The sequence below is a fragment of the Bombina bombina genome, chromosome 1 (assembly GCF_027579735.1).
Source record: "Bombina bombina isolate aBomBom1 chromosome 1, aBomBom1.pri, whole genome shotgun sequence".
NCBI lineage: Eukaryota > Metazoa > Chordata > Amphibia > Anura > Bombinatoridae > Bombina > Bombina bombina.
In genome coordinates this window covers 929,415,970-929,436,529 of record NC_069499.1, presented here as the reverse complement: position 1 = coordinate 929,436,529, position 20,560 = coordinate 929,415,970, and the positions used below count along the sequence as shown (strand labels likewise).

The window sequence follows — 20,560 nt, the reverse complement described above, 5'->3', positions numbered from 1 at the left end:
GTTCCATCCTAAGACACAAAGGATGGATTAAACCAATAACAGTTGAAATTCTTTTAATAAAGATCAACAAATAAAAAATGTTACTTTCTCTCTAACTTTTAAAACTGTAACTTTTATCTTTGTGTGCAGAAGTACTTAAATTAGCACGCAAATATTGTACTTACACCTCGGCTAAATCTTGCTGAGGTGCCCTTCTAATACTCCTTAACCCTTGTAGCTTCATGCCTTAGATCCTAAACAGATCCGAAGCACAGCTGTAGTGCTTTCCGGATGCACATAGATGAAAGCACTGAGTACTAAAAGCTCCACCTTCCGATGGACTGAAGAAAAGAAGCGAGTACAGCCTAATTCGACCTCCAACATAGCTCCGCCCCTCGTGGGCGTGATAACACGCATCTCAGAGTTTCCCTTATAGTAAAACCTAGAGATTGTAAATTGCGCCTTCCAGAAAATGGCGCCGAACATAACCCTGCCCTTCGTGGGCGTAACAATACACGCTCTCCGTTATCTTAGAAATAGGTTACCGGGGGATAAGTGAAACCCTCTTTGTGAACCTGGGGCAGATAGTAATACCGAAAGTTAGGTATAAAATAAGTGCATTACATATAAAAATTATACAGGTGATTTACCAGCGATCACATAAGTGGTTTAGCCCTCTGTTATTGGACATTTCTCCTGAGCCCGTTTTGTATTCAGCTCAGTTCAAGTGCCCCCAGAAAGCCACTCTCCTCAGCCCCTGTGCCTGCTAGTAACATGCTGTCACAGGATCCTCCTTAATAAATATATAGGAGATTTATTTCCCAGTAAAGTGCTATACTTCCTCTGTCCTGAATGCTTTTCTTGCTTCAGACCCAGAATAAAGTCAGCACTTACCTTTGAAATCTGCCCGACAGCAGGGCAGATTTAAGAGGTCCTCTCCCTCCATAGCCCTGTGGATAAAGATAAAGCCTGAGTCATCTTACTTAGGCTATCAGGATAGGGGCAGCATAAGTGTATGGGAGGCACAGTGAAAATTATGTCCCACAAGTTCCCATTGCTCTAAAGCCATCAAAGCTCTACTGAAGAGACTGACATGGACTACGGCTACACCCTAGGACACAATCTTGCACTACTTTAAAAATAATAGTCTTGATTGAAGAATATTTTCTAACACCTCACTTTACCTCTTCCTATCACTAACGTAGGCAAAGAGAATGACTGGAGTGGGAGGGAAGGGAGGAGCTATTTAACAGCTCTGCTGTGGTGCTCTTTGCCGCCTCCTGCTGACCAGGATTTGAATATCCCATTAGTAATTAAGTTGATCCGTGGACTCATCGTGTCTTAAAAAATAAATGCTCCTATTAAAAAAAAATAATATATATATATATAATATTGTGTGGATGTGCCATGAAATATATAATAAAAATGATTAACGTGAGAACCTAAAATATGAGGTGTGTGTCCCATAGGGAGTAACCATGTGGTGACCAAAAAAGGGGGACAGGACTTAATCTATACAGCCATAGGCTGTGCAATATATAAATCAAAAAAATATATTAAAAAGGTCTAGGTGTTTAAAAGTGGTGTGAATATCAGATATATGTATGTATGTATATGTATGTATGTATGTATGTATATATATATATATATATATATATATATATATATATATATATATATATATATATACACACAGACATGTGGGTATAAGGGTATATGTACCTACATAAATATGTATACATACACATATATTAAAGAAAAAAACAATATGTTGCAACCACCTCTTAAAGTGATATAGACATTTACGAAAGTGAACATGATTTAGTGTAATGGTTTATAAAGCGGCCAGATCCATGTTCATATTGAGTCCAAAGGGAAACAAGGTTTTTACCTTGTAAATCCAATAGTTTTCCCTTTGTCTCAGTCTATTATATCTATTATATAGATAAGAAGGTAGAATAGTTTCCATGGGGCAAATGGTGAAAGTGTCAAGAGACCCATTCTGTTTTATATTGCAATGTTTAGGAACACTATGGTTCTTGAGAATGTTCCTCATATTTCTGTAGTTTTCATTCCATCTGTTTCTCACAATCCTACAGGTGCGACCCACATATTGGATCCCACAGAAGTTGCAAGTTAAGACTACGTAACTACTAGTACATGAGAGGTGTTGATGAAATAGTGTGGTTGTTTTTTTTTTTTAGTGGTATAAGAAGAAAATAAATTGCATCCAGGATTAATGTTTTTACAAATATTGCAATTTTTTTAAAAAAGATTTGACAACCCCCTTTGGTGCCCTATGTTTCTTGTGTATTGGTGTAGGATTCTTAGATTTTGCCACTATGTTTTGACTAGTATCTATACCTTTGTTTTTGTGGACAACCACCTTACTTGGGGCCAGATCGGTGGGGGGGGGGGGGGGGTTTTAACGTGGGGGCCCGTTTGAACACACATCTTGGCTCGGGTTGAGTAGTTTCCTTTATATGGGGTCCCTACATAATAGGCCCCAATGTTTATTTAATATACGTTTAATCCTCATGTGATTCACGCTATACTGCGTGATGAAAGTAAAGTTCTCTTTATAATTGGCTTGAGTATTCATGTTTTTTGGTTTAAAGTAAGACTGTCGCTCATCGGCCTTTGCATGCTCATACCAGCGTCGATAACATGTAGAGGGTATCCCTTTTCCTGAAACCGTTTTTACAAAATAGTGCTTTGTGCTTCATAATAGTCTTTTTGAATTGTCCGTATGGTATGTTTTTCCATGAACTGTAATGGTTGCTATTAAAGTTTAAATAACTATTACAATCTACAGTCTTAAAATGGGTAGTGGTTAATATTCCATTGTCTGAAGAAAAGGACAAACACAAATCCAGAAATACTATGGATTTTTTCTTATTTGAGAATGTTAACCCCATATCATTAGAATTCAGATGTGCAATGAAGGAATGGGCTGAAGTAATATCGCCCTTCCATAGAAACAGATCATCAATATATCTGCTATAGTAGACCAGTTTCGCCCGGGATTGCGAACCATATATGTTAAGATCTTCAAATACACCCATAAATAGGTTGGCAAAACTCTGGGCGAACCTGGTCCCCATGGCAGTTTCCTTCAGTTGTAAATAGAAATCGTCTTGAAAAATGAAAGTTATATTGTAATATAAAAGCAATGAGCTGTGAAATAAATTCTTTCTGTAATTCAGGGATATATAAATTACCAGATAAATATTTAGATATAGCTTGAAGGCCCAGCTTGTGTTGAATATTAGAATACAAGGCATGTCCATTGCACAAGATCCATAGATAATCCTCTTGGATAACATAACTATCCAATTTTTTAATCAGATCCGGAGAATCCTTAATGCATGAGTCCAGTGCGAGCACATATCTCTGCAAGAAGCAGTCAACATAAGCAGACATATAGTCAGTGAGACTACCAATCCCCGTGGTAATAGGTCTCCCAGGTGGACATTGGGCATTCTTATGTACCTTCGGAAGGTGATGATAAATGGCACAATTCGGTTTCACACGGATTAGGTAGTCTTTCAGTTTTCGAGATAATCTCCTCTTGGTACCCAAAGTTCACGATACTCAATAGAGTACCAAGGAATCCATCAGTAGGGTCTGATGATAATTTGCGGTAATAATCTTTATCCCCAAGTATCTTGTAAGCTTCTATCAAATAGTCAGATCCTGTAATATGATCCCCCCCCCCTTGTCAGCCTGACGTATTACTAGATTAGAGTTGTTTTCTCCAACATTGGTGTGTCCGGTCCACGGCGTCATCCATAACTTGTGGGAATATTCTCTTCCCCAACAGGAAATGGCAAAGAGCACAGCAAAAGCTGTCCATATAGTCCCTCCTAGGCTCCGCCCACCCCAGTCATTCTCTTTGCCGTTGCACAGGCAGCATCTCCACGGAGATGGTGAAGAGTATATGGTGTTTAGTTGTAGTTTTTTATTCTACTATCAAGAGTTTGTTATTTTAAAATAGTGCTGGTATGTACTATTTACTCTGAAACAGAAAAGGATGAAGAGTTCTGTTTGTGAGAGGAATATGATTTTAGCAGCAGTAACTAAAATCGTTTGCTGTTTCCACATAGGACTGTTGAGATGGAATAACTTCAGTTGGGGGAAACTGTTAGCAGACTTCTCTGCTTAAGGTATGACTAGCCATATTTCTAACAAGACTGTGTAATGCTGGAAGGCTGTCATTTTTCCCCTCATGGGGACCGGTAAGCCATTTTCTTAGTCTCAAACAGAATAAAGGGCTTAATATGGGCTATAAAACTGGTAGATACTTTTATGGGCTAGATCGATTGCTTTATTTGGGCATTTTATACAGCTTGAGGTTAAAATTCACACTTTATAACTTTGGGGAACGTTATTTTCACGGCAGGCACTGGCTTAGACACCTTCCCAGTCAGGAAGGGCCTTCTTTGTAGTAGGCAGAGCCTCATTTTCGCGCCATTACTGCGCAGTTACTTTTGAGAGCAGGACATGCAGCTGCATGTGTATGGGTCTGGAAGTAGTTGAAAAGGTCCCTAGAAGGCTTCATTTGGTATTGTATACCCCCCTGGGTTTGGTAAAGTCGCAGCAAAGGCTGTAGCTGGGACTGTAGAGGGGTTAAAACTATAAACGGCTCCGGTTTTGTCATTTTAAGGGTTAAAGGTCTGAAATTTGGGGTGCAATGTTTTGAGTGCTTTAAGAAAATTTGGTTAAGATTGAACAATTCCTTCATAGTTTTTCACATATTCAGTAAAAAAGTGTGCCCTGTTTAAAATTTAAAGAGACAGTAACGGTTTTTGTACTTTATTGACCAGTTTAAGCCTGTTTAACATGTCTGTGCCTTCAGATAAACTATGTTCTGTATGTATGGAAGCCAATGTGTCTCCCCCTTCAAAATTGTGTGATAATTGTGCCATAGCGTCCAAACAAAGTAAGGACAGTACTGCCACAGATAGTAATGTTGCCCAAGATGATTCATCAGATGAAGGGAGTAGACATAGTTCTACATCATCTCCTTCTGTGTCTATACCAGTTATGCCCGCGCAGGCGACCCCTAGTACTTCTAGCGCGCCAATGCTTGTTACTATGCAACAATTGACGGCAGTAATGGATAACTCCATAGCAAATATTTTATCCAAAATGCCTGCATTTCAGAGAAAGCGCGATTGCTCTGTTTTAAACACTGTAGAGCAGGAGGGCGCTGATGATAATTACTCTGTCATACCCTCACACCAATCTGAAGTGCCCATGAGGGAGGTTTTGTCAGATGGGGAAATTTCTGATTCAGGTAGAATTTCTCAACAGGCAGAACCTGATGTTGTGACATTTAAATTTAAATTAGAGCATCTCCGCGCACTGCTTAAGGAGGTGCTATCTACTCTGGATGATTGTGACAACCTGTTCATTCCAGAAAAATTGTGCAAGATGGACAAGTTCCTAGAGGTTCCGGTGCACCCCGACGCTTTTCCTATACCCAAGCGGGTGGCGGACATAGTGAATAAGGAGTGGGAAAAGCCCGTTATACCCTTTGTCCCCCCTCCTATATTTAAGAAATTATTTCCTATGGTCGACCCCAGAAAGGACTTATGGCAGACAGTCCCTAAGGTCGAGGGGGCAGTTTCTACACTAGCCAAGCGCACTACTATTCCTATCGAGGATAATTGTGCTTTCAAAGATTCTATGGATGAAAAATTGGAGGGTTTGCTTAAAAAGATTTTTGTACAGCAAGGTTACCTCCTGCAACCTATTTCGTGCATTATTCCTGTCACTACAGCAGCGTGGTTCTAGTTTGAGGAACTAGAAAAGTCGCTCAGTAGAGAGACTCCGTATGAGGAGGTTATGGACAGAATTCACGCACTTAAGTTAGCTAATTCCTTTATTTTAGATGCCGCTTTGCAGTTGGCTAGATTAGCGGCGAAAAATTCAGGGTTTGCCATTGTGGCGCGCAGAGCGCTCTGGCTAAAGTCTTGGTCAGCGGATGTATCTTCCAAGACAAAATTGCTTAATATCCCTTTCAAGGGCAAAACCCTTTTTGGGCCAGAATTGAAAGAGATTATCTCAGACATCACTGGGGGTAACGGCCATGCCCTCCCACAAGATAGGCCTTTCAAGGCCAAGAAAAAATAACTAATTTTCGTTCCTTTCGCAATTTCAGGAACGGACCGGCCTCCAACTCTGCAGCCTCTAGACAAGAGGGTAATGCTTCACAAACCAGCTTGGAAACAGATGCAAGGCTGGAACAAGGGTAAGCAGGCCAAGAAGCCTGCTGCTGCTACCAAAACAGCATGAAGGAGTAGCCCCCGATCCGGGACTGGATCTAGTAGGGGGCAGACTCTCTCTCTTCGCTCAGGCTTGGGCAAGAGATGTTCAGGATCCCTGGGCACTAGAAATAGTTTCTCAGGGTTATCTTCTGGAATTCAAGGAACTACCCCCAAGGGGAAGGTTCCACATATCTCACTTATCTTCAAAACAAATAAAGAGACAGGCATTCTTACATTGTGTAGAAGACCTGTTATGATACACCCAGTTCCAACTGTGGAACAAGGACTGGGGTTTTACTCAAATCTGTTTGTAGTTCCCAAAAAAGAGGGAACCTTCAGACCAATTTTGGATTTAAAGATTCTAAACAAATTTCTCAGAGTGCCATCGTTCAAAATGGAAACTATTCGAACGATTTTACCTACAATCCAGGAGGGTCAATTTATGACTACCGTGGATCTAAAGGATGCGTATCTACATATTCCTATCCACACAGATCATCATCAGTTCCTAAGGTTCACCTTTCTGAACAAACATTACCAGTTTGTGGCTCTCCCATTCGGGCTAGCCACTGCTCCAAGGATTTTCACAAAGGTACTCGGGTCCCTTCTAGCGGTTCTAAGACCAAGGGGCATTGCAGTGGCACCTTATTTGGACGACATTCTGATACAAGCGTCGTCTCTGGCAAAGGCTCACACAGACATCGTTCTGGCCTTTCTCAGATCTCACGGGTGGAAGGTGAACATAGAAAAAAGTTCCCTGTCTCCGTCGACAAGAGTTCCTTTCTTGGGGACAATAATAGATTCTTTAGAAATGAAGATTTTCCTGACAGATGTCAGAAAGTCAAAGCTTCTAAGCGCTTGTCAAGTTCTTCATTCTGTTCCACGTCCTTCCATAGCTCAGTGCATGGAAGTAGTAGGGTTGATGGTTGCAGCAATGGACATAGTTCCTTTTGTGCGAAGTCATCTAAGACCATTACAACTGTGCATGCTGAAACAGTGGAATGGGGACTTTACAGACTTGTCTCCAGTGATTTAGAAGACCAGAGATTCACTCCGTTGGTGGCTAACCCAGGATCACCTGTCCCAGGGAATGAGCTTCCGCAGACCAGAGTGGGTCATTGTCACGACCGACGCCAGTCTAGTGGGCTGGGGCGCGGTCTGGGACTCCCTGAAAGCTCAGGGTGTATGGTCTCGGGAAGAGTCTCTTCTCCCGATAAACATTCTGGAACTGAGAGCGATATTCAATACACTCAAGGCTTGGCCTCAACTAGCAAAGGCCAGATTCATAAGATTCCAATCAGACAACATGACGACTGTTGCTTACATCGCTCATCGCCAGGGAACTCCTTGTTCCCCCCCGATGGTTGAAGTGACCAAAATCATAAAATGGGCGGAGGATCACTCCTGCCACCTATCTGCATTCCACATCCCAGGAGTGGAAAACTGGGAGTCGGATTATCTGAGTCGTCAGACATTCCATCCGGGGGAGTGGGAACTCCACCCGGAGATATTTGCCCAGTTGACCCAATTATGGGGCATTCCAGACATGGATTTAATGGCGTCTCGTCAGAACTTCAAGGTTCCTTGCTACGGGTCCAGATCCAGGGATCCCAAGGCGCCTCTACTGGATGCATTAGTAGCGCCTTGGACCTTCAACCTAGCTTATGTGTTTCCGTTTCCTCTCATTCCCAGGCTGGTAGCCAGGATCAAACAGGAGAGGGCCTCGGTGATTTTGATAGCTCCTGCGTGGCCACGCAGGACTTGGTATGCAGACCTGGTGAATATGTCATCGGCTCCACCATGGAAGCTACCTTTGAGACAGGATCTTCTAGTACAGGGTCCATTCGAACATCCAAATCTAGTTTCTCTCCAGCTGACGGCTTGGAAATTGAACGCTTGATTTTATCTAAGCGTGGGTTTTCGGATTCTGTGATAGATACTCTGGTACAAGCCAGAAAACCTGTAACTAGAAAAATTTACCATAAAATATGGTAAAGATATATCTGTTGTTGTGAATCCAAAGGATTCTCATGGAGTAAGATTAAAATTCCTAGGATCCTTTCCTTTCTCCAAGAAGGTTTGGATAAGGGATTATCAGCGAGTTCTCTAATAGGACAGATTTCTACCTTTGACTCCTCCCTGGAGTCTGAATTTAGTTCTTTCAGTTCTTCAAGGGGTTCCGTTTGAACCTCTACATTCCATAGATATCAAGATGTTATCTTGGAAAGTTCTGTTTTTGGTTGCTATTTCTTCTGCTAGAAGAGTTTCCTGAGTTATCTGCTCTGCAGTGTAATCCGCCCTATCTGGTGTTCCATTCAGATAAGGTTGTTTTGCGTACTAAACCTGGTTTCCTTCCAAAGGTTGTTTCCAACAAAAATATTAACCAGGAAATAGTTGTGCCTTCTTTGTGTCCGAATCCAGTTTCAAAGAAGGAACGTTTGTTACATAATTTAGATGTAGTCCGTGCTTTAAAGTTCTATTTAGAAGCAACAAAGGTTTTCAGACAAATGTCTTCTCTGTTTGTCGTTTATTCTGGCAAGAGGAGAGGTCAAAAAGCTACTGCTACCTCTCTTTCCTTTTGGCTGAAAAGCATCATCCGATTGGCTTACAAGACTGCCGGACGGCAGCCTCCCGAACGAATCGCAGCTCACTCTACTAGGGCTGTGGCTTCCACATGGGCCTTCAAGAACGAGGCTTCTGTTGATCAGATATGTAAGGCAGCGACTTGGTCTTCCCTGCACACTTTTGCCAAATTCTACAAATTTGATACTTTTGCTTCTTCGGAGGCTATTTTTGGGAGAAAGGTTTTGCAAGCCGTGGTGCCTTCCGTTTAGGTAACCTGATTGGCTCCCTCCCTTCATCCGTGTCCTAAAGCTTTGGTATTGGTTCCCACAAGTTATGGATGACGCCGTGGACCGGACACACCAATGTTGGAGAAAACATAATTTATGCTTACCTGATAAATTACTTTCTCCAACGGTGTGTCCGGTCCACGGCCCGCCCTGGTTTTTTAATCAGGTTTGATGAATTTCTTTCTTTAACTACAGTCACCACGGCACCCTATGGTTTCTCCTGTTTTTTTCTCCTGTCCGTCGGTCGAATGACTGGGGTGGGCGGAGCCTAGGAGGGACTATATGGACAGCTTTTGCTGTGCTCTTTGCCATTTCCTGTTGGGGAAGAGAATATTCCCACAAGTTATGGATGACGCCGTGGACCGGACACACCGTTGGAGAAAGTAATTTATCAGGTAAGCATAAATTCTGTTTTTAAGACATTTCAGTGCTATCTTTTCTTTAGAGTTAAGATTAGATTTATTGTGATGTAGGTTTTTAGGGATTCTTTCCAAATCCTCGAATATATTCCTTAAATAATTCAAATGGGTATGATTATTGAGGATAGGTGAAAATTCGATTTGGGTCTCAAGTTAGTATGAATATACTCATCTAATAAGTGGTCAGTTAAACTTTGTGGTTCAAGGTAGATGCTATTATTAGATATTCTAGTATTTATATTATCTGTTAAAATGGGACAAGCATCAGATTTTAATTTCTTTTCAGCAAAATACTTTTGCAAAAATAATTTGCGTACGAATCTGTTCACATCTACATATAGTTTGAACATATTGTGAGAATTAGAAGGACTAAAGGAAAGACCTTTACTCAAAACTCTAATTTCATCCTCTGATAAATTATGGGATGATAAATTAAAAATCCCACTTGCTAATCTCTGTAGTCCTATTATCTTTTGAGGATTGATTTTCGCCCTCTGTTTCCACGTCTTCGTGGGCCCTTTTTCCCCCTTGACTGGGAATGTTTGTGGTCAGTGGTTCTAAAAATTCTGCAATTTTTGGTTGATGGTGTAAAGGTTTTTGGCATATCGATTGTGATTCTCATTGGGGGTAGAGTATTATGTTTGGCCTTTGTGTGTGTGTGTGTGACTTTATTATTATTATTATTATTATTATTATTATTATTATTATTATTATTATTATTGTGAAACTCCCTCTGGGGATAATGGTTTGATCTATAATCTCTTGGGTGATGTTCCATTCTATCTTTGTGACCGATATCTATTGCCTTGACACCCTATGCGATAAGTAGTAGGCTACTAAGTCTTATTATCTAACTCTATACTGTTATTGATATCCCTTTATGATCCCATTTATTAATAGTAGGTTATATGCACTTTATCTTTAGACTCCCTTAGCCATATTTGAGTTTTTACTCTCTATAGTCAGTATTTTCAACCAGTGTGCTGTGGCACACTAGTGTGCCGTGAGAGATCCTCAGGTGTGCCACGGCAGACTGACAACAGTGTGACATATTTTTTAAACTTTGCTTGTTTTTTACTCTCAGTGCAGGGGTAGTTTGTAGGAGGCATGGCATAACAGCACAATACATACAGTCTGTATGTGTGTGTGTGTATATATATATATATATATATATATATATATATATATATATATATATATATATATATATATATATATATATATATATATATATATATATATATATATATATATATATATATATATATATATATATATATATATATATATATTGTATTAGGCTACAATGTGTGATTTTTAATTTTTTTTTTTAATTTTGGGATGGTGGTGTGCCACAGGATTTTTTAATAAAAAAAAAGGTTAAAAATCACTGGACTCTATACTTTGTACTTAACCTTTTGCCGCTGTTATATTCCGTCAAAATGGCGCTGGGCTTTAGCTGGGCGCTTCCTAGATTTGATCGCGGTCTGGAGGGCGTGCCTAGCTTCATAGGGACGCCCCCCCCCGACCCAATCCAATAATTGAAATCTCGTGATCGCATTATAGCTCTGTCATGAAAGGGTTAAAGGGACACTGAACCCAAATGTTTTCTTTTGTTATTCAGATAGAGCATGAATTTTTAAGTAACTTTCTAATTTACTCCTATTATCAAATTTTCTTCATTCTTTTGTTATCTTTATTTGAAATATAAGAATGTAAGTTTAGATGCTGGCCCATTTTTGGTGAACAACCTGGGTTGTTCGTGCTGATTAGTGGGTAAATTCACCAATAAACAAGTGATGTCCAGGGTCTAAATAAAAAAAGAATATCTTAGATGCCTTTTTCAAATAAAGATAGCAAGAGAACAAAGAAATTGATAATAGGAGTAAATTAGAAAGTTACTTAAAATTGCATACTCTATCTGAAGCACGAAAGAAAAAATTTGGGTTCAGTTTACCTTTAACGTTTATAATAGTACATAGCCTACATATGATTTATCGTCATTAATAGTGTATATGTATATATATATATTCTTGATTTCTTGACTGTCACTTGATCATCTGCTATTTGCCGCTCACGCCCGCTGTTCACGATTGGGTATTGTTGTATCTCATCTTTGGCATGTCTGTAGCCTCAGTGTGCCTGTATTTCGTTCATTATTTTGGTGGCTATGGTGACTACTGATATTTACTATCCTCCCCTTTTTGGGCGGAGTATCATACTAGGTTCGCCATCTAGATTGAATTGCATGCTTCAGTGATGGGTGACGTCACATACTTTCCTCTGTCTTTCCCTTCCCCTGAGATCCTTGTACCTCGTAAGTCCCTCTGAGCCCCTTTTTAGGGTTTCTGACAGCTAGTTTGGTTGATCGCCATATGTTTGGTAGAATGCACACTAAGATTACAGGTAGTTTAAACATATCCATAATTCCTGATCTGATCATCTGACGTCTATAATCACGCCCCTTCGATTGACTGTCGAGTTGTGATCAGTTTGTTAGCACAATCTAACATGACTCTTAATTTTCTGTTTTGGAGATTGTATTAGTCTTTCATTTGGGTGGCTCCTCATTGTTACTGGAGGAATATATATGGGTCTACAATTCTGTTATTAATACTGATAATATGCATGTTATACGTCACCCAGAGGGTGTGTAATCATTCTGATTGGTTCTTATTGGTTTTAAGTGTAGCCACTGTGGAATAGTTTGTATAGCCTGAGGTAACGGTGCTGTGTCGCTGTTGTTTTAAAGTATTATATTAAAGTTTTTACACTTATATCTTGCTGCTGCACTTTATTTCCATTTGGATCTTTTGGACCCACATCCATTTGGCATCTATCACCACTGACTAAATTTTGAGGCTCCCTGTGGCTTCGTGTGGATATCCCTGGACTCCTATCACGGTGGGACGAGGATTACCTCTGCCAAAGATCTGCCGGATGACTTATATGGTTCCGGCCTGCCTGTTTAGCACACACCTGCTTTCCACCAAGTGAGTAAGATTGACTTCTGCTTCAGACATATACTTAGTGCAGATCAGCAAGTCGCACCATGTGGCGCCCTCCACTTTTTGTATCTTAGGTTTCTTCTTGTGTTTTGGCGCAACACTTTAGAGGAGCTGCTTAGAGGTGCAAGATAACCTGGACATTGTCTTGTGCCCTTATTTTTCTGAGGATTCTCCTATATATCGTTTAGACTATGTATTTTTGGACTGTGTTCCATCATTTATGATTATATATCTTTTATATTTCTATTGATTTTATCTTATATTTTTATTTTAATTGATCATAATTGCCCTTGACATACATATATACATATACAGTGTGTGTATAAATGTGTGTATATGTACTTATTTGGATTTTTTGGCTTCTCTTATAGATTATTGCTTTGATCCAGTAATTGTGTATCTGAGCATATCTTGTTTTATTACTATAGTGTAGGATATGTACATATTTTTTCAACAATGGATACCAAGAGAACAAAGTACATAGGGAAATAGAAGTGAATTTAAAAGTGCCTTAAAATAGCATGCTGTATCTGAATTGTGCAAGTTTAATTTTGACTTTCATTTCTCACTAACTTGGCATTTTTCCTGTTGTGGGATTTTACCCATGAAATGATAGTGCTTGTTAGGGTTACTTTTGGTAATATAGAGGGATATATACACTCGTGTGCGCGTACAGACACTGAAATTTGACTTCTGGTTTTCCTTCTTTAAGTGAGCGCGGACGACACTTCCTGCAATGCCTCTTGTTCCAGGGAGTTGCAGGGCGGAGATTCCAGCTCTCTAGTACAGGTGTGTGATATTTTGGAATAGAGGGATTCCCTTGATTGTGGGATATGTTTTCAGTGTATTTTTTTCTCTTTATTTCAGGTGAGAAAACAAAGGGCTGGGATCCTTCTTCCACGTGTTGTGCTGACCCCTTTAAAAGTAAACGGAGCTCACTTACCTTCTACATCAGGTGAGAATATACAGGGGTTGTGTTAATACCTCAGTAGGGGTGATTAGCATGTGAATGCTGATATATTTATGGGATAGCCGTATGTAAATGTTATCGTTCCATGTGTAAGCAGGCATCATTATCTAGATGGTGAGATTTCTTTGTGGAATGGCGTAATTTATAATGACTGATAGGATTGTCATGCTGATAAATTCACCCACATGATTTTCTTCCCACCGTTATATTTTTCCCTGCTTTTATTTTTTAAAAAAAAAGAAAAGTGTAAACAGTCTGTTGCTTGGTTAGGGTGCCGCATGAATGTGGGGATTTTTCTGGAAGAAATTGGTGGATGGATGAATTGTATCACTAGTTTGTGTGGGGTATGGACAGGAGTAAATGGTGGCTTTTTACATTCAGGGTGTAGGTTGATGCCTTTGCAGTATTTGTGCGCACATCTGCTTTTCTCCCCAACTAAAGAATCTCTTACAGATCTATTTATTCTTCTCTTGTAGGTATGGCACAGCGTTCAGAAGCACAGACCAGCAGTCATCGAACCCTTGGAAGCAGCCTGAATTTTCACAGACGCCCTGTATTGCGCAGAGACACAGCACATCTTCTAAGGGATATAAAGAGTCCCGTAGCAGGTATATTTCTTAATATGCTATACTGTATATACAGTAACAAAGCTGATACTGGTTTTGTGCAAGCTATTTTAACTCCCTATATTGTGATAGGACAAGTAAAGAAGAACAAGGAAGAAAATATTGATATTGAGACTCCGGGTTCTATTCTTGTGAACACCAACCTCCGTGCACTCATAAACTTAAGAACTTTCAATGTCCTTCCCACAACTTTACAGCAGCAACTTCTGATGCTTCTTCCAGAGGTGGACAGACAGGTTAAGACCCTATTTATCTTTTATCAGAGTCTGATATTCTCTGCTTAATCACTCTCTATTTTCTCATTTATTTATTTCTGTCCCTGCAGGTCAATCCTGATGGACAACTGCGTATGAGCAGCAGCGCCCTGAATAATGAGTTCTTTGCCCATTCGTGCCTGAGGTGGCGTGAGCGACTAGCAGATGGTATGTACTTGTTAGGTTCTTTGTGGCTTCAGTGGGGAACCTTATTTCTTTTAGAAGGCTAGAGGATAACTGGTGTACCTTCCATAGGTGAGTTCACTCCTGAAATGCAACTTCGAATGAGGCAGGAAATGGATAAGGAAAAGAAAGTGGAACAATGGAAAGAAAGTTTCTTTGAAGATTTCTATGGACAGAAGTAAGTACTGAGGAGCATACTGTGTGTATATGTATGTTTGTATGTGTGTGTGTGTGTGTGTGTGTGTGTGGGTGGTGACAAATTTTGTTTCAGATTTAGAAGCCAATCACATTTGATTGATTTAGAGTGTGATTGGCTTCTAAAAGAACAACATTGATCTTTCAAATTGCTGGTTCTGGAGACAGAAGTTATTTGTGTGTTTAGACCAATAGTCTGGGAATGTTAGAAACAGATAACCCCGTGTGGTATTAATATTGTGCTGTTTTCTCTAGGTTGGGACTCACTGAAGACCTAGAGTCAGAGGATAAAAAGTCTGCAAGGTATCTATATGAGAGTGATCTACAAGCTGATGAAGGAAGAATTCTGGACACTCCTAACAAGGATGTCTCCATACCGGAGCCTCAAAGTCAAGCCCAGAGAAACCTACAAAACAATGAAGAGAATGACAAACTTGCACCTCCAGATGCAGCATCTGTCAACAATACCCCTTTGTATGTGCCTGTTAAGGTAGAGCTTGAGCAACCACTGCAAGAGAAAGAAAAGGCACAGAAAGATGTTGTATCTCTGTCCACATCTGAGCGGGTTCCAGAGCTGCACCCAGAGATTTCTGAGCAGAAGAGGAAGAACTACGAAATGGAAACCTCCGGCCCCTCTGTCGAAAAGAAGCCACGGATGGAGCAGCGTCAGTCCTTTCGTAACACAATTCAGAGTGGTCACACAGAAAAGCCACGACCTACTAAAGAGGAACCCAAAGTCCCTCCAATACGGGTAAGTCAAACTGTTAATATTTAAGCAAATGTCACTGCACTTCTCATTTTAAACATAGCTGTTTAGAGCACCTGTTTTCTCCTTAAGCAATTTGGAAGTGATCTGTTGACTTTAAAGCATGTTCACGTTATTATAAAAGTATTTTTCTGACTCAAGAGTAATAATAATCTTACATTGCCTGGTGGAAAATCAATTAAAAAACAAAAAAAAATAACCTTCCATAGCTGATGCAACAACAGACTGCATTGTATAGGCAGGAAAGTGTTCTTTGCTACCCATAGTTGGACAGTGAAGCAACTGTAATGTTTTTTTTTTTTTTTTTTTTTTTTTTGTATTTTAACAAATGGAAGAGACCACCATGAGGGACTGTGAGGCCCAACAGCATAGTAAAGTACAGTTTAAAAAAAAAAAAAAAAAAAAATATATATATATATATATATATATATATATATATATATATATATATATATATATATATATATATATATATATATATATATATATATATATATATATATATATATATATATATATATATATATATATATATATATATATATATATATATATATACACGCACTCACTGGTCTTTCTTACAAACCACTCTTTAATGTGACGTTTCAGAGACAAAGTATCCCCTTCCTCAGACAAAAGCACTTTATATTTATATTATATATATATATATATATATAATATAAATATAAAGTGCTTTTGTCTGAGGAAGGGGATACTTTGTCTCCGAAACGTCACATTAAAGAGTGGTTTGTAAGAAAGACCAGTGAGTGCAAGTTTGTGTGTGTGTGTATGTATATATATGTATATATATGTGTGTGTGTATATGTAAAAAAATAGCATTCTTAGGCTGTGTCAATGGTGGTGAAATGGATGCAATGAAGTCACTGCATCATTTCCATGTCCCTTTTTAATCACACAATGTTTTAGAATCATTTAAACATTCTTTAGGTACATTTTGTATTGACTTTCCAAGAACATACCCCTTTAAAAGCACCCTGAGTAATCTTTCTTATCTTGTTTCCTATTGCCTGTTAAGAGACTATTATATACATGCGCACTATTCAGTAAGTCACTGTGTAGAGCTTTGCAGGGTCTATGTGCTGAACAAGGTCTGCAATATATATTCAAGCCCCTCTAGGAACATTTTTCAGTTTAAGTTGCATAAAAATAAATGATGATAGAATGATATACACACACAATGTTTTGCTAGATTAAACTGAGCTTTTAATTTTTATTTATTTTTAATTCCTGATATTAAATTTAGATCCAACTTTCAAGGATCAAACCTCCCTGGCTGGATAAAGGTTTGCCAGCTTACCAGATCTGTTCCCGGATCATCCCAAGTGCTTATACCACTGGGTGGTGGACTGCTTGCAACAAACCTGCGGACTGTTACAACAGTGGCAATCACTCCCGACAATCGGTTGGGAGAAGGAAGCTCTGGGGCAATAAAAGGCGGAGCAGGCTTACTTACAGTTTCAGAAGCAGATCCTCAAAGCGAACTCTTGAGCAGCAGACTTCAAATTGCCACCGAACACAATTATTGTCGTCCGCTATTGTAAGAATGAAGGACAAGTCTTCTGTACCATTTACATGGAATGAAATCCATTTGGCCTCTGGCATAAACTGCATACGTTTCAGTGAAACAAAAGGACATTGCACAGCTGGAGATATATCCTCTGAGACCTTGACAATGTCCAGTAACACCAAAATATGTTATAATGCAGTGGCTCAACAAACTGACAATAAGGAGCCCTCCCTGACTAAGTCGGAAAACAAGTTAAATGGTCTCATGGAAAACAGCTCTGAGACACTTGAGAAGGAGAGTTCTCCATTACAAGTACCTGGTGGAGAGACTGCCAACATACAATGCTTTAAACAAGTTGCTCATGTCAATACAGCTAATAACCTGACTTCTATTCTTAGTGATGTATCAAATATTTTACAAAATAGATTGAAAATGGATAAAATCAATGAGGAAAATGGAAGTAGTAAAATCTTTAAAGATAAAGTTGACATTGTCTTCAACTCTGAAAGCCCTACAGTAATCCTGTCTAATGGTTTAACTACTGAACATCCCACGCCATCACTGAAACATACGCATTTATCACTGAGCATGCTTCCAGGAAGTCAAAAGGAACAGTGTACAGAGTGTGCTTTACATTCCGGTGCTATCGCTTTGACTGACTTTTGTGATAGGATAGATTTCTGTGAACAGAAACCGCCCTCAAATTCACAAGAAGGAAATTATTTTCTTTATCCTCTACAATGTGATCCTACTGTAACTGAATCTCTTGAAAATTCACTATTTGATAATCCTTTATCAAAATCTGTGGAACATTCTGATGGCAAGCTACTACAGAAAATAAATAGTTTCCTAGCACAAGACGGGACTGACTGCGGAGAAAGATTTATGAACATTGGGAAAAATCCACATTTACCTAACAATGACCTTCCTCACCAAGAAACCTCACAGAATTCATACATCTTTTCACCAGCCCTCTGCATCTCTCAGGCAGAAGAAACAGATAGTATTCCAAGTGTTTCCTCTTCTGTAAGAGATGAGCAGATCCAATTAAATGTATCTTCAAACAACTCTTATTCTGATTATGAAAGTGATGTTGGAGCATCAGTCAGGATTGCAGAGACTACTAAAGAGCCGTGTGCCTACAGTGAGTGCTCTCCTGGTCTTCACGATCCTGACAAAATGAAAGATTATAAACAACTCTTTAATGTACTGACATTCATAGGGGTGCTGGAGGGAATTTATTGGTCTTTTAGTAGGTTTGTTAAACAGGGAAATGTCAAGGCAGAATTACATATAGTGTTATCTTTATGTGAGAATCCAAAGCCAGTTTTATCTGGGAAGTTGTCAAAGTGGGCCCTAAATATGTTCTATTACACCTGCATTCAAGGGTCACCCCTAAATCTAGCAGATTCCCTTTCTGTACAAGGATCTGGAGAGCAGATTTCTCTAAGCTGCTCTTGCAGCATGAAAGCCATGACCACATGTAAAGGGTGCTGGGAATTCTGTCACAATGACTGCATTGGACCTTCAAAGCTTTGTGGGTTGTGCCTTGTCATAAGATAATATATTTTAGTTGCAAAAAAACAGTATAGTGCCCAGTATTGCCCTGATACATGGGTATGAAATTGTAAATAAGGAATATGCTTAATTTGTTAAAAATGTAACTGAATTATAATTTCTTCTACCCTAATCTTTCACTCGTTGTTGGGAGGGGGTAGCTGCTGTTTTGTGTTCCTGCCTTGCATGTTCCTGTAGCATGGCAGGGTCACGTTGTAGGGGGGGGGGGGGTTATTGGAGAGAAGGGTGGGTTCTGAACATCCTTTGTTTTGCATGAACAGTATTTTTGTAAAGTAAAGGAAGCCAGGTTGAATAGATCTATACTTTTTGTTTTTGTATAAAGTAAAATATTTTGCCGCCTGTAAGCACCTTCTGCATTGCAATGTTTTATTCACGTATTTATTCTTGTAACCTGTACGGCCCATTCTATAAATGTATATTCTGTATAGATGGCACTCCTGTGTTCATCTTATAATCTGGGCTCCTGCTTTTTGTTTTATGGTTCTCACTGTAGTAAATAAATGTATTCCGCCTTCAGACCAATGAGCCATCAATTGTGCATAAATTTACATACAGTTACACCGTAAAAGTACTTGACCCCTCCCATATCTATCTTAAAGGAACAGTGTACTGTAAACATTTCCTTCCCTTTTGTGTTCCCAATTCTAAATTGTTTAAAAATAGCTCATTTACCTTTATTTCCTTCTTAATATGAGGAGAGTCCACGGCATGATTCCTTATTGTTGGGAAATACTGAACCTTGCCACCAGAAGGAGGCAAAGACATCCCAGCCAAAGGCTTAAATACTCTCCCTACTTCCCTCATATCCCAGTCATTCTTTGACTTTCGTCACAGGAGGTTGGCAGAGAAGTGTCAGAAGTAGTTCCTTATGAATGGTATCTACCCTTCGAAATGGGACTGGAGTTTTAAGAAGTCTTGTCAGCCTCTCAGTGAGAGCATTGACGAAAGTTAAGTCTGGAGATGCAGAGAGAGTCTTTCTGCGAACCAATCCTGGCTTGTATTAACAGCTCCTAAGCAATCAGTGTTGACGAGTTTCACTGCCTGCTTCTATCACTCAAGTCCATGTCAGGAGCGATGCTACAAGACTGTCAAACGTGAGAGGCTGTGTTTCTGTTCCACGGCATAGATTCCGGTAAGATCGTTTCATTTTTTTATACACATATGATAACGCAAGAAGACAGGGTCACAGTGTGGCTCCTTTTATCTGTTTGGAATCAAGGATTAATATCTCTGGAGGGGGATTATTGAACAGGGGGAATTAATCACTTAATTTTATTGTTATGCTGCGCCATGTGGGAAATGTGGCTCAGGCAGATGTTGGAACGTACAGGTTTTACTTTCGTTTTTGGAAGCTGCGCAGCCTGAAAGGCTTGCCGCTTTTTCCTATAGCAGGGGCGGGCCTGCATTGCGCACCATGTGACAGGGTGTGGTTACACTGATTTCCTCTTTTCTGACCGTGCGTTTTACCGAAGAAGAAACGGTTTCTCTGTTTGGCCTGGGTCATAGGAGGTAGTGAGTGCCCCAGCCATTGGGGGTATAAAGGTGCAGTTTTTTATCTTATCTATAGTCTGCTTTATAAGCGCAGGCTATGGAGGATTCTGATGCGTGAGAGGGTACTCCCTCTTTACCTAAATCTAATATCTGTCTATATTGTGAGGAGGCATTCCCGCCTGATCAATTATATTCCACATGCCTTGAAAAAGTAATCATGTCAAAGAAAGTTACTATGTTTGATACCACTGATCCGTTCACCTCTGAGGAGTCTCCGTCCCGTAAGGTGCGCACCCTACAGTCATCTTTTACCACCAGACTTTACTGAACAATCACAAACGGTATTGTCTGCGACCTTTAGTGCTTTTGAAAAAAAAAGAGAGGTTCGGAGTGTGAGGCGCAAATTAATGCTTAAACCTATGAATAGTAATTAAAAATG

General features: G+C 39.6%; 1 protein-coding gene across 2 annotated transcripts in view; it reads left to right on the top strand.

The window, feature by feature from the left end:
- ASXL1 (ASXL transcriptional regulator 1) overlaps window positions 1-19,152 on the top strand; it is a 38,689-nt gene extending 19,537 nt beyond the window's left edge. For both annotated transcript variants that reach the window (XM_053698933.1, XM_053698849.1), the window contains 8 exons: window positions 13,243-13,319; window positions 13,398-13,485; window positions 13,977-14,108; window positions 14,199-14,362; window positions 14,452-14,548; window positions 14,636-14,741; window positions 15,014-15,509; window positions 16,789-19,152. In XM_053698933.1, the coding sequence (XP_053554908.1) occupies window positions 13,243-13,319; window positions 13,398-13,485; window positions 13,977-14,108; window positions 14,199-14,362; window positions 14,452-14,548; window positions 14,636-14,741; window positions 15,014-15,509; window positions 16,789-18,615 (2,987 nt within the window). In that variant the 3' untranslated portion in view covers window positions 18,616-19,152. The remainder of the gene's footprint in view (window positions 1-13,242; window positions 13,320-13,397; window positions 13,486-13,976; window positions 14,109-14,198; window positions 14,363-14,451; window positions 14,549-14,635; window positions 14,742-15,013; window positions 15,510-16,788) is intronic.
- Window positions 19,153-20,560: the final 1,408 nt, after the last annotated feature.